This window comes from Schistocerca cancellata, chromosome 3, assembly GCF_023864275.1.
Source record: "Schistocerca cancellata isolate TAMUIC-IGC-003103 chromosome 3, iqSchCanc2.1, whole genome shotgun sequence".
NCBI classification, from domain to species: Eukaryota; Metazoa; Arthropoda; class Insecta; order Orthoptera; family Acrididae; genus Schistocerca; species Schistocerca cancellata.
Window position 1 is genome coordinate 591,380,475 of NC_064628.1, and position 18,717 is coordinate 591,399,191.

The following is an 18,717-nucleotide window of genomic DNA, read 5'->3' on the forward strand; positions in this document are numbered from 1 at the left end:
CACAGTGCTCTGGGTTTAATGTAAATGATTTGAGCTTTATCATAGTTTTTCGCAGACACAGGCACTGCAAACGAGGCATAACCATCATAGTTTTGGGCCACTCTTCATATATCTTACAGGGTCCCATCGGGCTGTAAAAGTGCCATCAGAAGCAGTTTCATTTACAGATTCAGTGCCCAAGAGGTTCCTTTCCTGCAGCCTCACTCACCCTCACCTTTGATGAGTCCCACGCTGCCAGCACTGGATGCGGAGTCAATGCTTGCTGACGGAGTGCTGTCACCATCTCTGCAGTGCCAGCAGCCCTTGCCACAAAACGTGGCCCCCTTTGGCCCTGCTGCTTCCAGTGGGCCTCTGTGGACCTTCCAGTCACTGCTGCGCTCTCATCCCTCGATGATGATGTTCCATCTATGGTCGTGGGTGTGCACCCTATGGCTGGCTTTTCAGATGATGTTCCTATCCACTTGCAAGATGAATGATGAATGTTGGGGTGTTAGCCGGATCTTGGATCTTGTCATCAGCTGGAGTTTTAGCTCCTGTCTTCCTGGCTTCTCAGTGGCACCTGCTCACAGACCTCTCACTACACACCCCCCCCCCCCCCTCCTCCCCACACACGCACACACTGTTGTTTCCAGTAGTACCAGTACACATCAACAATGAGGATTTTTGGGAAGGAGGCATGTGGTGTCATACACTATCGACACCAACCTAGACAGTCAACATCAGGAGGTTGATAGCAACTCGTGTGATTGCCCTGCCAACACGTAGCCATCTCAAAAACACATCTTCTTCTGCACACCATCAAGATAGCCAAGTTCACTCGGCACATTCAAAACCTGCTAGTTAGGCTCGCTTCTCTCTGTTATTATCTATGACTAAATTGCTTGTGTCAATGAACTGTTTGAATACAACTGGACTTGCTGAACTGAAGGTAAGGGATGTAAGATGTCAAATCGGCAGACTTGGAGCAGGAAAGGTGCCACAAGACATTTTAATTTCCACTGTCTATACTTTTACAAATACATTCATAAAACTTTCACAGCATGACTAGGAAGGATTCAGGATTCACACTCATAGCAGTGGAAGTTTGAAAACAAAAAATAAATTTTTTTAGATGTGAAATTTCATCATTTTTCCACTTACTATTCGCTGCATTTGTTTCTATAGGTATACTTTTCTTCATAAGAAAGAGAGATTCTTTGATGAATTTTGCACAGCATACAAACCATACTTACAGGTGAAATGAAACTCTAGAATTTTCCAAATCCATTAAAAACTGTGGTAAAAATTGAGGTAATTAACTATAAAATTTGAGTTTTTTCTAAACATGAAATTTAAAATTTAAGAGCTCATTCATTGTATTATAAATTAAATAAATTCTAGAGTTTCATATACCTGTAAGTATGGTTTGTATGTTGTGCAAAATTCATCAAAGAATCTCTCTTACTTATGAAGAAAAATGTACTTATAGCAACAAATGCAGCCAATAGTAAGTGAAAAAATGATGAAATTTCACATTAAAAAAAAATTATTTTGTTATGTTATTGAACTTCCACTGCTGTGAGCATGGACCTTGGATCCTTCCTGGTCATGTGGACATAGTTTTATGAGTTTATTTGCAAAAGTATAGACAGTGGAAATTAAAATGTACTGTGGTGTCTCCACTGCTCCAAGTTGGACCATTTGATGTCCTACCCACCTCACCAGAATTAAGTTACATATTACATGTGCTTCTCATTATGCTGCTCTCTGTCTCATCACCAACCTAGTTCTCAGCATCCACCCTTGGACTGACCCAGTAATTCCACTTCTTGAAATGATTAAGAAATGCTGGTCTAGAGGAATCCTTTCTAACAAACCACAATCCCAAACCCTGTACCTGGTTCAGATTTACAAACAAAATCTTTACGATCTGGACTCAACGCATGTGTATGCTACACTCAGAACACAAAAAATAAACACTTTCCTGGTTAGTGATCTTCACCTCACTGATTGCTTCATAAGAATCTATTCAAATCAAACTCACCAACCACCAAATATGTTTACCTTGTGTTCCACATCAAAAGGTAATCCCTCATGGCCTAACCATCTGTGAACAGTGTCTGTTGAGACCAACAGGCCTTCTCATAGTATACTGTAACTCATTATCAAGACATTCACCAACAGATAATACTTATCCCATCTCACCTATCTTCCATTATAAATAACCAGTCACAATTTAGAAGACTTGTTACATGCACAACTACAACACCGGAAGAAAGAATTACATTAATTATCTAACAATTTAAAGAACCTTTTTTATTTTTATATCCGGGATCACATTCAAAACTGCTTTTTACTGGAGGGTTTGATGTGTAAGACTATCATCTTCAGATCTTTTTGTTCAATCTTATGTTATCTGTTTCTCTTGCTCTACATTCTCCATCTTTCCCTGGTACTACTTTCTTAACTTGTCTTCTAGTAGCCCCATACCCAGGCTATGCTTTCATGTATAGATATCAGCTACCTCCATTGCCCACATCTACAGCTCACACACTGGCATGATGTCCATTAACTCCTCCTTGCTTTTGTTCTTTCCTCACACCAAATCTCTGCCAGGTCTTTGCTGTCTACCTCAGCTAAGACAACTGCACACCCCTGTTCAGCTGGGAGAAAGTGGCAGTTTTCTGAGCACATGCATTAGCTTGCTATTGAATGATTTTGTGCAATATCTCTTCATATAATCTTTCTAATTTTCCCTTTCTATTTGCCTGACTGCTGCTCAGTGTTTCTTCAATTTGGGGAGTAGCAATCTCTCCTCATATAAATATTTGCTTATTAAGTATTTATTTGACATATGCTGGAGTCTGCCAGCCGTGGTGGCCGTGCGGTTCTAGGCGCCTCAGTCCGGAGTCGCGGGACTGCTACGGTTGCAGGTTCGAATCCTGCCTCGGGCATGGATGTGTGTGATGTCCTTAGGTCAGTTAGGTTTAAGTAGTTCTAAGTTCTAGGGGACTGATGACCTAAGATGTTAAGTCACATAGTGCTCAGAGCCATTTGAACCATTTTTTTTTGCTGGAGTCGAAACAGTCCAGTAGTATAAAAAAGTGAATTAAATTACTACTTTTAATTTTCTTACTCTTGCACTAAGTGTTGCATATTTCAACTTACTTTTTGTCTCTGAGATCTGTATGTGTACATATTGAGGAGGTTTGTTTATTTTCCTTGCCACAGATGTATCCACAGTCATCATAGCCTTTAATTACTCTGTCAATATCTCCATGTATTGCACAGTATGCTACAAGTCCAAGCTGAAAATGAAGATATTAATATATTACTATTTGGGCCACAATAGATTTATACAAACAATATTTGTGAGATATGTATGCCTTTATAAGGAAGAAAGGATGGAGAGGTGGGGGAAGGGTATCAAGTTAGAACACTGTAGGTTAGCTGGATTTGCAAGAAATATCAGTATAATGATGGTCAGTAACATTCATCTACAGGATTTACAGTTTGGATTATGAACTACTCTAAGAAAATTCAAACCATCAATGTTTACTTATAAAGCTCTCTTATTAACCAAAACAGCTACAGGATAATCCTATCAACTTGAGTTATTGGTGAATTAAAGTCATTATAATAGACATTCAGTACTACGAGCTGAATGAGCTTGTTGGAGGCACATCTTCCAATTTATTTTGTTCGATTGGTACATCTATTCCTTGGAAAAAATCAAATTAGTTTACAAAGGTCTTATTGTTGGGTAGTAGCTATGCGAGCAGAATGTCAGAAGTGGTACAGAACTATCTGGGAGGAGATTAGCACCAGGTAACTACAACTGAAACTGCAACACTATGAAGGCATGCAAGGAACATATAAATGACATAAAGTGCGCTACATGTTTGGATATCCAAATAATTATCATTTCAGTGAAACTGCACAAAACAGAAGAAGTAATGCCATAGAAATTCTGTACATAAGGAATTATGTAGTGGGTTTCTCATTCAGAAATCACATCTGAATGTTGTTTGTTTGTGAGAAGATCATGTTATGCCTCATGAAAGAAGGAGAAACGTCTTCCAGAGTGTGTTGGAATCAACAGCAACAGGAGATTGCAGCTTATAATTTGATATAGCTGTTTGCATTAGTCGGGATTTCAAAACTATCATGCAAATATGCAATCAATGGGTTCAGGAAGTCTGTTCAATGCTGCGATGGATCTCAATGGCCCATAAGGACAGACTTAATGTTCATTGTCCATGTACGATCACACTGCCTTGTCATAAAACTTGCGTCAAAAAATGAGCTTGTTTCTAGCAAGACAAGTATCCACACTATCCACACAGACACTGAGATGAAGTGTGGAGCACCAAAGAATGTCATCATGGTGATCAGTGTTGCAGCTTCCCCTGACATGACACAGGAGAGAGGCTTGCTGACAATAGTATGTCCAAGGACAACACTGGAAACAAGAGTGGTACCACACTGTCTTTTCAGATCAGTCCCAAATATGTGTACAGATTCATAATGGACATATCCTTGAGTGAAGATTTTTAGGAAAATGAAAGGAGTTAGATTGGATTCATCATTGTCACATGGGACAAGCATCTGGTGTGATGGTGTGGGCACACTATGCAATCAACTCTGGTTTGAATAGCTGGTGATTTGGACAGTAGGCGTTACATTTCCGGTATGTTAACGGCAGTGGCTGTGCTGTATCTATGGGGTCTTCATGACATAATCTTTCAACAAGAAAATTGAGATCTCCTATTGTCCCACTGCCCTCACCTACCCAGACACAGAGTTGTTTGCCTGTTGCCTCAGCCATCAGAGTCTACAGACCTCTCAATGAATGAAAACATCTGTTCATTAGCTGCCAAGAGAATGTTCCACTGCCACTTGCCAGCCACTGACTGGTGAACTCCAGCAAGTTGAAGCAGCATGGAATGACTTGTCCATACCTGTCATCCAGTCTCAGTTTGACTTGATGCCCAGCCAGGTTGGAGTTATTGTTGGTGAAAGAGGTGGCAGCTCTGTGTATACTCCAAATCGCCTAATCATGTTCCTTACTACTATATTTTATACCCACAATACGTAACAGTTTGTTATTTGCTTCCATTTATGTTGTTGCAATTTAAAAGGCCTGAAGTGTAGTATTTTAAATCCAAGTCAGCACACCTGTGATTTTGACTCTTTGGGAAAGATCTTGGAGAAGAAGACCATGTAGTAATAGGGAATCCATATGACATTTAGACAATGACCTCAATTGCACTATCAAAGTTGAATCATGCACATTGCTGCAAATGCTCCTCCCACCAACGTGAAGATTGTGTCACTCTTTCATTCACATGATAGACCTGTAGAAGCATTCTGTGAAATTTTTAAATTCAAAATTTGAAAAATTACTCAGGAAAGGGAGGGGAGGACACATTATCACATGAGTATGAACAATGCCTCACTCCTCACTTGGTTGCACCAAATGTGGTATCAAGAAGGATTCTGGTTAAGTAATTATTTGCACAGCTAATTAACATAAGCACCTGGTCTGATAAAGGCAGTTTCCATTCCCTCCCTGTGATTTCCATTGTGTACTCAAGGACTTTTCAGTGTAAATTCATCAGAAAGACAGACCTGCGAAATAAATATACACATATGAAAAAAAAGTTCTGCATCACCTTGGTTCTGAGAGTTCTGGAACCTGTACAGAAAATTGGAACAGAGATCAACATAAACATCATTTCCACCCTTTTTATTGCTCATGAAAACCACACATTGAATGTTGTACCACCATACAGCAAGACCTTCAGAGGTGGTGGTCCAGATTGCTGTACACACTGGTACCTCTAATACCCGGTGGCATGTTCTCTTGCATTGATGTATGTCTGTGTTTGTCATGGCATACTATTCACAATTTCATCAAGGCACTGTTGGTCCAGATTCTCCCACTCCTCAATGGCAATTCAGCGTAGATCCCTCAGAGTGGTTGGTGGGTCGTGTCATTCATAAACAGCCCTTTTCAATCTATCCCAGGCATGTTCGATAGGGCTCATGTCTGGAGAACATGCCGGCCACTCTAGTTGAGTGGTGGTGTTATCCTGAAGGAAGTCATTCACAAGATGTGCACGATGGGGGCATGAGTTGTCATCCATGAAGACGAATGCCTCACCAATATGCTGCCGATATGGTTGTACTATTAGTTGGAAGATGGCATTCATTTATCGTACACCCATTACAGCACCTTCCATGACCACCAGCAGCGTATGTCGGCCCCACATAAGGCCACCCCGAAACAGAAGGGAACCTCCACCTCGCTGCACTTGCTGGACAGTGTGTCTAAGGCATTCAGCCTGACTGGGTAGCCTCCAAACACTTCTTTGACAATTGTCTTGTTGAAGGCATATGTGACACTCACTGGTGAAGAGAATGTGATGCCAATCCTGAGCAGTCCATTTGGCATGTTGCTGGGCCCATCTCTACAATGCTGTGCATGGTGTCGTGGTTGCAAAGCTGGACCTCACCATGGATGTCGGGAGTGAAGTTGCACAACATGCAGCCTATTGCACACAGTCTGAGTCATAACATGGCATCCTGTGGCTGCATGAAAAGCATTATTCAACATAGTGGCGTTGCTGTCAGGGTTCCTCCGAGCCAATATCTATAGGTAGCGGTCATCCACTGCAGCAGTAGCCCTTGGGTGGCCTGAGCGAGGCACGTCATCGACAGTTCCTGTCTCTCTGTATCTCCTCCATGTCCGAACAACATCGCTTTGGTTCACTCCAAAACACCTGGACACTTCCCTTGTTGAGAGCCCTTCCTGGCACAAAATAACAATGTGGTCATGATCGAACTGCGGTACTGACCATATAGGAGTGGTTGAAACACAGACAACAAGAACTGTGTACCTCCTTCCTGGTGGAATGACTAGAAATGATCAGCTGTCGGACCCCCTCCATCTAATAGGTGCTGCTCATGCATGTTTGTTTACATCTTTTGGTAATTTTAGTAACATCTCTGAACAGTTAAAGGGACTCTGTCTGTGATACAATATCCACAGTCAACGTCTATCTTCAGGAGTTCTGGGAACCAGGGTGATGCAAAACTTTTTTTTGATGTGTGTAGTTACAGCTGAACAGTTGAAACAGATACAAGAGAAACAAAATACTGAAAATCAGAACATCATTAAGCAAATCACTGAAATTGAATGGATGCATCTAGATGGATACAAGTAAAAATTCTGCTACTATAGAACTACTGAGAAAAAAGGAGGAGTGGTTATAATGCAAAAAATAGAGTAAGTTCCAGACCCCCCCAGGTTCATGCAGCATGTTCTGTTGAAGAGCTTTTTGAATTCTGCATCACAATAAAGGATAAAAACACACAAACTAGCAGCATTGAAAGTTTACAGATCACCAGCAAAAAATATCTTAAGCCCCATAATGAAACTATACTGGAGAATAATCACTCTTTGTGGAGTCTTAAAGACTCTGTCAGTTAGGTCACCTAGAATTGTTGACGTCTAGCTTTGGATTATTTAACATATCAAAAATCACTACACAAATTGCAGGTCAAACAACAACAACAACCATTGCAGTTTCTTTTTAGACCTTACGACTTTTAAAGATTTAGATATAAGAGTGACAGTCAATGGTTTATCTGGCAATGGTGATCAAATGTAAACCATAAGAAAGAGATTTACCTAATTCAAAGAACAAACTGTAGTTAAGAGCTGAAACTTAATTACAACCAATTTGGAAAGTTTTTCAAATCTGTTATTGAAAAAGTTAACATTTTCACACTCCAAGAATACAACAAGAACAATTTATAACACTATTAAACAAGAAGCTAGCAAAAATAATTATGTATATTACATTGAGAGCACAGAAAGTAGCTGTCAACACACTGAAATCACTGACATAAAATTAAATGATTACTTACCCAGAGTTGCAGCAAAAATATCATCCACTAACAAAAAAGTAAATACAGATGCATCAGATTTACTTCAGCAGACACCATATGCAACACCTACAAAGATTAGTATCAAAACTACAGCCCCTAAGGAGATTACAAAATTCACCAGGTCACTAAAAAGGAATAATTCTGTTGAGTATTACAGTGTTGGCTATTTAGTCTTTTTCTCATAGTCACCTCCTACTTGGCCGTCCTCTCCTAGAGATCCAAATGGGAGACTAGTATGGAATCTTTTGCCAATGGAGGGACCATCAGGACACTTTTTTCAATTACAAGCCACATGTCCTGTGGATACACATTACATATCTTTAATGCAGTGGTTTCCATTGCCTTCTGCAGCCTCATGCCACTGATCATTGCTGATTCTTCTGCCTTTTAGGAGCAATTCCCCACTCCAAGGGCAAGAGAGTGCCCTGAACCTCAGTCTGCTCTTTTGCTCTCTTTGACAACCCTGTTGGCAGAATGAGGGTGACTTCTTATGCCAGGAGTCTTCAGCCACCATTGCTGACAATTTTTATCCAAAATTTAAGCAGTGGCAGGGTGTGAACCTGAGACTGAGGATGTATTGATTTCTATTCAAAGTAACTACCCTTAGACTACGGGTGCATGATGTTCTATCTGAAAAGGAAAATGCTGAGACTCAATCTACATACAGTGGGTGTCAGCGATGTGAAATGGAAAGAAGACAAGGATTTCTGGTCAGAGAATTATAGGGTAATATCAACAGCAGCGGAAAATGGAATAATGGGAGTAGGAGTCATTATGAATAGGAAGGTAGGACAGAGAGTGAGTTACTGTGAACAGTTCAGTGATAGCATTGTTCTCATCAGAATCGACAGCAAACCAACATTTAAAACAACAGTTCAGGTATATCTGCCAATCTCTCAAGCAGAGAACAAAGGGAAATAGGGAATTGGAATGTGATTGTAGCAGAAAGAGAAGAACAAAGGGCTATGGGAGAATACGGGCTTGATAGTAGGAATGAGAGAGGAGAAAGACTAATTAAGTTCTGCAATAAATTTCAGATGATAATAGTGAATCCTCTCTTCAAGAATCACAAGAGGAGGAGGTGTACTTAGAAAAGGCCAGGAGATACAGAAAAATTTCAGTTAGATTACATCATGGTCAGGCAGAGATTCAAAAATCAGGTATTGTATTGTAAGGTGTATCCTGGGGCAGATATTGACTCAGATCACAATTTGGTAATGATGAAGATAGGCTGAAGTTTAAGAGACTAGTCAGGAAGAATCAATCTGCAAAGAAGTGGGATACAGAAGTGCTAAGGAGGCTACAGGCACTGCGATAATGAATAGCTTGGTACACACCTCAGTTGAAGAGGAATGGACATCGCTATAACGGGCAACCACAGAAGCTGGAGAGAGAACAATGTCAGTACAAGGAAAGTAACAAAAACCACAAGTAACAGAAGAAATACATCAGTTGATCGATGAAAGAGGAAGTGAAAGCATTTCAGTGAATTTAAGGAATACAGAAATATAAGTTATTTAGGAATGAAATAAATAGGAAGTGCAGGAAAGTTAAAGCAAAATGACAACATGAAAATGTGAGGAAATTGGAAAGAAATGATTGTTGGAAGGACTGACTCAGCGTACAGAAAAGTAAAAACAACCTCATGTGAAATTAAGAGCAAGGGCGGTAACATTAAGAGTGCAATGGAAATTCCCCTGTTAAATGCAAAGGAGAGAGAGGGTAGGTAGAAAGTGTACACTGAAGGCCTATGAAGGGAAAGACTTGTCTGATGACATGACAGAAGAACAAACAGGAGTCATTATAGAAGAGATAAAGCTCCAGTATTAGAATCAGGATTTAAAAGAGCTTTGAAAACCTCCAGGCAGAATAAGGCAAATGGGATAGATATCATTCCATCAGAATTTCTAAAATCACTGGGGGAAGTGGCAACAAAGTGACTATTCACATTATTGTGTAGAATGTATGAACTCGGGACTTACCATCAGACTGTCGGAAAAACATCATCCACACAATTCCCGAGACTGCAAGAGCTGACAAGTGCAAGAATTACGGCACAATTAGCTTAACAGTACATGCATCCGAGTTGCTGACCAGAATAAAATACAGAAGAATGCAAAAGAAAAAAAGGATCTGTTAGATGATGATTAGTCCAGCATTAGGAAAGGTAAAGACACCAGGGAGGCAGTTCTGACATTGTGGTTGATAATGGAAGCAAGACTGAAGGAAAATGAAGACACATTCATAGGAACTGTTGACCTGGAAAAAGCATTCAATAATGTAAAATGGTGCAAGATGTTCTAAATCTTGAGAAAAATGGGTGTAAACTATATGGAATGATGAGTAATATACAATATGTACAAGAACAAAGAACAAACAATAAGAGTGGAAGATCAAGAAAGAAGTGCCCAGTTTAAAAAGGGTGTAAGAAGGGGACACAGCCTTCTGCCCCTGCTGTTCAGTTTATACATCGAAGAAGCAATGACAGAAGTAAAAGAAAGGTTCAACAGTGGGATTAAAATAAAGGTGAAAGGATGTTGCTATCATCAGTGAAAGTGATGAAGAAATACAGGTTCTGTTGAATGGAATGAACGGTCTAATGAATACAGAATATGGATTGAGAGTAAATTGAAGAAAGACAAAAGTAACAAGTAGCAGAACTGAGAACAGTGAGAAACTTAACATCATACTCGGTGATTAGGAAGTAGATGAAGTGAAGGAATTCTGCTACCTAGATAGCAAAAGAACCCATGACAGATGGAGCAGGGAGGACATAAAAAGCAGACTAGCATTCACAGCCAAGAGAAGCCTGTTAGTATCAAATGTAAGTCTTAATTTTCAGAAGAAATTTCTGAGAATGTACGTTTGGAGCACAGCACTGTATTGCAGTGAGCCATGGACTGTGGCAAAACTGGAACAGAAGAGAATAGAAGAATGTTGATAATTAGATGGACTGATAAGGCAAGGAATGAGGAGGTTCTCCACAGAATCAGTGAGAAAAGAAATATATGGAAAATGCTGGTAAGAAGAAGGGACAAGATAATAGATCATTTGTTAAGACACCAGGGAATAACTTCCATTGCACTGGAGGGAGCTGTAGAGGGTAAAAACTGTAGAGGAAGAGAGAGAGATTGGGATACATCCAGCAAACAATTGAGGATGTAGTATGCAAGTGCTCCTCTGAAATGAAAAGTCTGGTACAGGAGAGGAATTCGTGGTGGGCCGCATCAAACCAGTTGAAAGACTAATGACTCTGGGATTGAGCAAATCACCTTTAAATTAAAGACCTATTTCCCTGCTTCCAGTCTTTTCAACAGTTTTTGAGAAAGTGGCCTATAATGGAATACTGAGTCATTTAACTGAGCTTGTTAATCCTTATGCTTGTGTCTTCCTTACTGCATGATGAATAGACATTATACTGCAAGTGGCATTGTGTGAATAAAGAGTAGCATGAAAGAATTTTACATGCATCTGACGTAAGAATTGCTATGCATATTGAACTTTTTAATACGCAGGTGTCAGGATTGCTTGTTGTATTCAGTGGTGTCCCCAGACATCTCACCTTGTCCACTATGTAATTTCACAATGAAGGCTGCCAGATTTCAGTCACCAAGATAGTTAACATCTTGAGAGGCAAACCATGGAAAAGATTGAAGTTGATTCACCTAAAAACACTACACTTTGGTATTATGGAAGCCAGTAATGGCATTTAAATGCTGATTTAAGTCTGAAATAATAACTCTTCCTGACCAGTGGAAGCTGATGCAGTGGCAAGTGTGCAACCAGTTTAGATTGCAACAGACATTATTGAAGCATTGATGCACACACAACCCAACTCATTGCACTGCACTAGTGTCAATCAACATTGTTCATTCATTCATTTATTCATTCCTCACACTCCCTATACAGCATCAAGAAGGAGAACTTTCAGAAGTGTTGAATAAGTCAAGATATACATTAACAAGAAACAAGCTAATCGTAGAAACTTAATCTGCACATTATACCAACAATACAGTGTGTAATACATAGAGCTGCCATTATGATACGCATACTACAATACTGAATACCACAGTAGACAGTTCAGTAGGATGAATGTGTCTAAAAAGATCAACCACAGAAGTTATACAGACAAACATACGTATGTACATGGAAAGTAACTGTGAAGATACCTTGGGTAACAGAAGAAATATTTCAACTGATCAATGAATGAAGGAAATACAATAATGCTCAGGATAAGATTGGAATACAGCAATAAAATCCACTCATGAATGAAATGTACATAAACTACAGTGAACCTAAAGAGAAAAAGCAGCAGAAAAAATATGAAGAAATTGAAACAGCAACTATCATCCGAAGGACAGACTCAGAATTTAGAGAAGTCAAAACAGTCTTCAGTAAAATCAGAAACAAGCACATTAACATTAAGAGTGCAATGATGTCAAGTGCAGAGGGGAGAAAGGGTAGGTGTTAAGAGTACATAGAAGGTGTGCACAAGGGGAAGACCTATCTGAAGATGTGATTGATGGGGAAATGGAAATTGATATGGAAGATATAGGTGACCTAGTATTTGAGTCAGAGTTTAACAGAGCTTTGAAAGATTTTTCAAATGAATAAGATGAAATACGTAGACAAAATTCCTTTGGAATGTCTGAAATAAATTGATCATTTGGGGAAGTGACAAACATACATCTATTCAATCTAGAATCTACAACAGTGGAGAAATACCAACAGACATTTGCAAGAATATCATTCACACATTAGCAAAGGCAGCTAAGTATGAAAACTATTGTACAGTCAGAGTTGCTAACAAGAACAATATACAGAATAATGGAAAAGAAAACTGAGCATATGTCAGATGATGATCAGTTGGGCTTTGTGGAAGGTAAAGGAACCAGAGAGACAGTTCTGACATTGATGATGGAAGCAATCTACGTTGATAGGATCTTTCCGCCTGGAAAAAGTGTACCATGTAAAATGATGGATGGTGTTCAAAGTTGTCAGAAAAATAAGTTTAAGCTACAAAGAAAGATAGGTAATATACAATAAGTACAAAAACCAAGAGAGAACAATAAAAATGAAAGACCAAGAATGAAGCGCTTGCATTAAAAATGATGTGAGACAGTAACACCGTCTTTTGTCCCTGCTGTTCAATCTATACATCAAAGAAACAATGACAGAAATAAAGGAAGGGTCCATGAGCAGCATTAAAATTCAGGATGAAAGGATACCAATGATACTCGCTGACGACATTGCTATCCTCAGTTAAAGTGAAGAAAAATTAAATTACCAGTATCGGACCTTTTGAATGGTCTGATGAGTACAGCATGTGGATTGAGGGTAAACTTAGGAAAGATGAAAGCAGCAGGTAACACCAGAAATGAGATAAGGGAAAAATTTAACATCAAATTCAGTGACCAAGAAGTAGACAAAGTGAAGGAATTCTGCTACCTCAGAAGAAAAATAACTCATGACAGCTGAAGTAAAGAGGACATAAAATGCAGACTAGGAAAGACATAGAGGGCACTACTGTCCAAAAGAAGTCCAATGGTATCAAACATAGATCTTAATTTAAGGAAGACACATCTGATGATGTACTTTTGGAGCACAGCAATGTAGAGAAATGGATAACGGACAGTGAGGAAATTAGAAAAGAAGACAATTGACGTGTTCATGATATGGTGCTGTAGAAGATATTGAAAATTAAATGGACTGATAAAATAAGAAATAAGGAGGTCCTCCACAGAATTTTTAAGGAAAAGAATATATGGCATACACTGACTAGATGAAGATACAAAATGATAGGACACATGTTAAGAAATTGAGGTATAAGTTCTTTGGTACTAGAGGGAGCTGTGAAGGGTAACAGTATTAAGGAACACAGAGACTGGAATATACCCAATGAATAAGTGAAGGAGGTTGGCCGAAGAAACTGCTAACCCTCAATTTAGTAAGGTTTATTTTGATTACACTATCTCTTATGTTGATGAATGCACCAAACATTGGCAACAAGTAGTCCCATGTGCAACACTCGAAAACACTGTCTGCTGTATATAGGGTGGTTATAATTAAAGTTAAACATCCAAAACGCTGTAGAAATAACACCACTGGTCAGAATGACGTCAAATTGCAATGGAATATTATCAGAGAAGAGGGAAAACATATAGCAGAAGAAGAAAAAACTGTGTGAAAATTGATCAATAGACGGCACTGTATGTGTCAGAATACATGAATGGAAACACCTGTCATACACAATGACCCATTGAAGTTGGTATAAGCATGCCACATACATGGCTTTTCCTCCTTTCACGTCTGCGACGTTCGCCATGACCGTTGCAATGCAGGATTGCTCTCTGCTTGTAAAGCTGTATTACAAGAATAGTGACTGTGCACACATCACTCCCAAACACTGAAAGGTTTAAAAAAAGGCACTGGTCTGATGATTACCATGGGTCTGGAGAAAATGATTCAGAAATTCGAAAAGGTGGGTTCTTTTGGTGTGCAACCAGTAGAGGGAGAAAATTAATTGATTCGACGTAAGTGGAAGCAGTGCCCACAGCAACACAGGAGGAGACAAGTAGTGGTGAGCAAACGTGTAGTGCATGGAGAACTGCCCAAACATTGGACATACCTGTGAGCACAGTGCGTAAAATCCCATGAAACATCCTTAAATGCTACCCATTCAAAATTACCCATGTGCAGGAGTTGCTTCCTGTTGACCTGCCAGCAACAGAGAGATTTTCTTTAGAATTTCTTGCACGCATGGAAGAGGACAATAATTGGCCATGGAAGATTTTGTGGACAGATGAAGTCCGTTCCATCTGACAGGACATGTCAATACACAGAATTGTCGAAAATGGGCAACGGAAAATCCACACGCAAATCAACCAATACCACTTCATCTTGAAAAGGTCACTGTGTGGTGTGGCTTTACGTCATAATTTATCATAGGGCCATATTTTTTCAAAGAGACAGGTGCTTCCACCCTTGTTATCTGTACTGTCACTGGTAAGTGCTATGGTGTCTTTTGCCTTTTGCACAATCATGTCATTCCAGCTCTCCAACAGCATGGATGCGTTGATGGGATCATTTTTATGCAAGATGGCACACTTCTGAACATTGAAAATCCAGTTAAACAGCTTCTGAAGCACCATTTCTCAAATGACAGAATTATCAGCTGACAATTTCCATACAGCCTCGCTGCCCCAATCGCCTGATCTTAATCTGTGTGACTTCTGGCTATGGGCCTATTCGAAAGATGTTGGGCTCAGTGTTCCAACTGCAAACTTAGTTGCATTGAAGGCAAACATTGCACAATGCATTCTGAACGTGAGCCCGGAAACACTTTGATCAGTTGTGGAACATGCTGTTTCTTGACTTCAACTTGTTGCAGAAAATGGTGGACAGCATATTGAACATGTTTTGCGCCGGTCACATGGAAATTAATAACCCAGTTTGATTTTGATTGATGCATTTTATGCGGCTTTTGGCACAGGACAATTAAAAATGGATGTGATTGATGCTTTTATGGAATTTTTGGCCTCAAAACAATTAAAAACTGATGTGATTGGTGCTTTTTGGCCTCAGGACAATGAAAAACTGATTTTTCTCATCCTTGTGATAGGACCTTCATGGTGGATGGGCTTATATTACTAACAGCATCACAACTGTATGCCCATGTACACTAAGTAGTACAGTTTGTTTAATGTCAAATGTACACCTTAGGCATTGTTATACAATTCATTTGTCATTTGTAGTCAACTACTATTAAATAATGATGCTTACAGTGCCATCTATTGCTACATTTTGTAACTGTTTATTTTTCTTCTGCCATACGTTTTCCCCCTTCTCTGATAATATTCAATTGCAATTTGACATCATTCTGACCAGAGGTGTTATTTCTACAGTGGTTTGAAAGTTTGACTTTAATTATAACCACCCTGTAAACAGATTGGTTTTGTTGTATTTATGTCATTGTCTTTGAATTTAACCAAACACATACTATGAAGTAATGCAAAATACTCTCTTGTGGGTTTATGCTTTCTTCTGCTGACTCCTCCAATAGAGGGCATTGGGTGCAGATACTACTCTGAGATGAAAAGATTGTCACAGTAAAGGAAGTTGTGGTGGGCCGCATCAAATCAGTCAGAAGACTTATGACCCCCCCCACCACACCCAAACATAAAGCTGGACTCCAATCTACTTACATGGAATTGATACACCTGTTTGTGTGATAGTGCAGGATGTGAGTATGGTTTGCGAAGCTCACAACTCTTCTTTTTTCTTCAATGGTGGCAACTGTCCCTCCTGCCCCCCCACCCCTTCTGATACACCTTCAACTTAGAAGCATGTAAATACTGTTTTATTGGATGTACATGAAAGTGACATAAAAATACTTAGCTTCTAAGTACTAACGGATAAATAAATGAAACACACACACACACACACACACACACACACACACACACACACACACACACACACACAATACAAAATTAGGTAAATCATGCAATCCTGAACAAAGATTATCTGCTGAAAATAATATGATGTACTGATGCATCAGAACATAATGAAATGTAGGTTACCAGTTCCACATTGTATATGCAAACAAAAAGTTTAACAGTGGTTAATGTTCTTATAAAATAGTGCAACACTACATTCCAGTTATTAAATTTCATCTTACCAGTCCAATGCTGAATACTGTAAATAAAAGCAGGAAACAGATGTCTGTGCAATGTCTGTTCTTTGAAATTCCCTCTGACTCTGGATCATAGCTGCCTTTGCTCAAATTAAGCTGAAACCAATAGATCAAATTAATTATAGTGGAGTGTTTCAAATATAGCCTAATAATGTGCTTGTTTGTGTAGATGTTAAAGATTTAGCAGACATTTTTGCAATGTCAAAGTCATTTTAATGAAAACAAACGAAGCACGTAAAGTATGCAAGGAGTCTAATCTCATGTTCTGATCAAGTGACCGAGATTATTTAGTACATTAGGTGTATACTACAGTTTACCATTAGAAGCTGAAATGTATTTTGTCTCATAAAGGAATGACATAAATGTTTGACAAATTTTATTTCAACAGGAAAGACACTACTGATTAAAAAAATAATAGCTTTGGAAATACCCAAATTCCAACATTGTTTACAATCATTCATCTGTGAAATATGCCTTTTCATTTATCATATGTATAATTAGCACCTATGAAATGCAAAATAAAGATTACTGCTGCTCAAAATACTTTATGATTGAAGCTCAGCAAGACAAATGCAAACTTTTGATGTATGAAATGAAAATAGTGGTACTCGCAAATTCCCAGCACAGCCCGGGATTTATGCTTGGTGGGAGGTCTGGAAAATAGGATACACTCAGCCTTGTGAGGCCAAATGAGGAAGCAGAGGCTGCATGATTTTGAAGTTTCAACAACTTCAACTGTGCTATAATGACCATATGCCCTCCATATCACATGCAATGTGCCTTGGGTATGATGAATTGGAAGCCGGTCAGCAGCATGCGGTCTGCAAAATCTGACTGCAAAGTTTAATTACTTAATCACTGACAAGGGTGGTCGAAGGTGTGTGACAGTTCAGAGTCAACACCGATCACAGCTACTGTACTGACAACATCACATCTGCTTGCGAGACCTTTGCTTGAATCAAAATACTTACTGGACATCAACAGTGCAAAATCTAATAACTTCCTTTATTAGTATACTTTTAATCAGTCTATGTAACTTTCTTTATATGATGTCAGACTGAATGAAAACCAATAATTATTCATGTGTAAATATCTCCTCTGATCCTCAAACTGTTTCAGTCACATGACTATTGCATTGTTGACAAAGGCATTAAGTTTCACACAGAAATGGAAAGGAAGATTAGGCCTTAAGGACTTAGTGCAGATGGGACGAGAAGGGATGAGGAGACAGACAATCCTCAACTCCTGAGACTGCACGCTGTGTGAGTATTGGCCTCCCTAATAGTTAGCAACAACCTTTCTCAGTGCGTAGGCTAGCACAGACTTCATTGTGCTTTAGGGCAGAGGGAAAGGCACATTTCAACATATTAAAAAAAAAAGTTTTCATGAAACCTATTGTATTAGTTACTACAGTGTGTTAGAAACCTTGTAAAATTTTACCTCAGTTCCTAGTAATAAACATGGGGGCTACATTTTACACTTAAGCTGAAGGATACAGTACTTTTGCTGAAATATATTTCCGCCATTGGGCACTTTTCATCAACCTTTATTTTTAAATCAACTTAACATGTTTCAGTGATGCAATACACCTATAACACACGTATGGATTGTTGTTGATGTGGTCTTCAGTCGAGAGACTGGTTTGATGCAGCTCTCCATGCTACTCTATCCTGTGCAAGCTTCTTCATCTCCAAGTAACTACTGCAACCTACATCCTTCTGAATCTGTTTGATGTATCCATCTCTTGGTCTCCCTCTACGATTTTTACCCTCCATGCTGCACTCCAATACTAAATTCATGACCACTCGATGCCTCAGAACATGTCTACCAACCGATCCCTTCCTCTAATCAAGTTGATCCACAAATTACTCTTCTCCCAAATTCTATTCAGTACCTCCTCATTAGTTATTTGATCTAGCCATCTAACCTTCAACATTCTTCTGTAGCACCACATTTTGAAAGCTTCTATTCTCTTCTTGTCTAAACTATTTATTGTCCATGTTTCACTTCCATACATGGCTACACTCTATACAAATACTTTCAGAAACGACTTCCCGACACTTAAATCTATACTCTATGTTAACAAA

At 39.1% G+C, this 18,717-nt stretch overlaps 1 protein-coding gene across 1 annotated transcript in view; it reads right to left on the minus strand.

Annotated features, from left to right (window-relative positions):
- LOC126175456 (choline transporter-like protein 1) overlaps positions 1 to 18,717 on the minus strand; it is a 513,527-nt gene that overhangs the window by 79,745 nt on the left and 415,065 nt on the right. The window contains exons 3-4 of the mRNA XM_049922260.1: positions 16,616 to 16,726; positions 3,148 to 3,287 (exon numbers count right to left, since the gene is read on the minus strand). Of these exons, the coding sequence (XP_049778217.1) occupies positions 3,148 to 3,287; positions 16,616 to 16,726 (251 nt within the window). The remainder of the gene's footprint in view (positions 1 to 3,147; positions 3,288 to 16,615; positions 16,727 to 18,717) is intronic.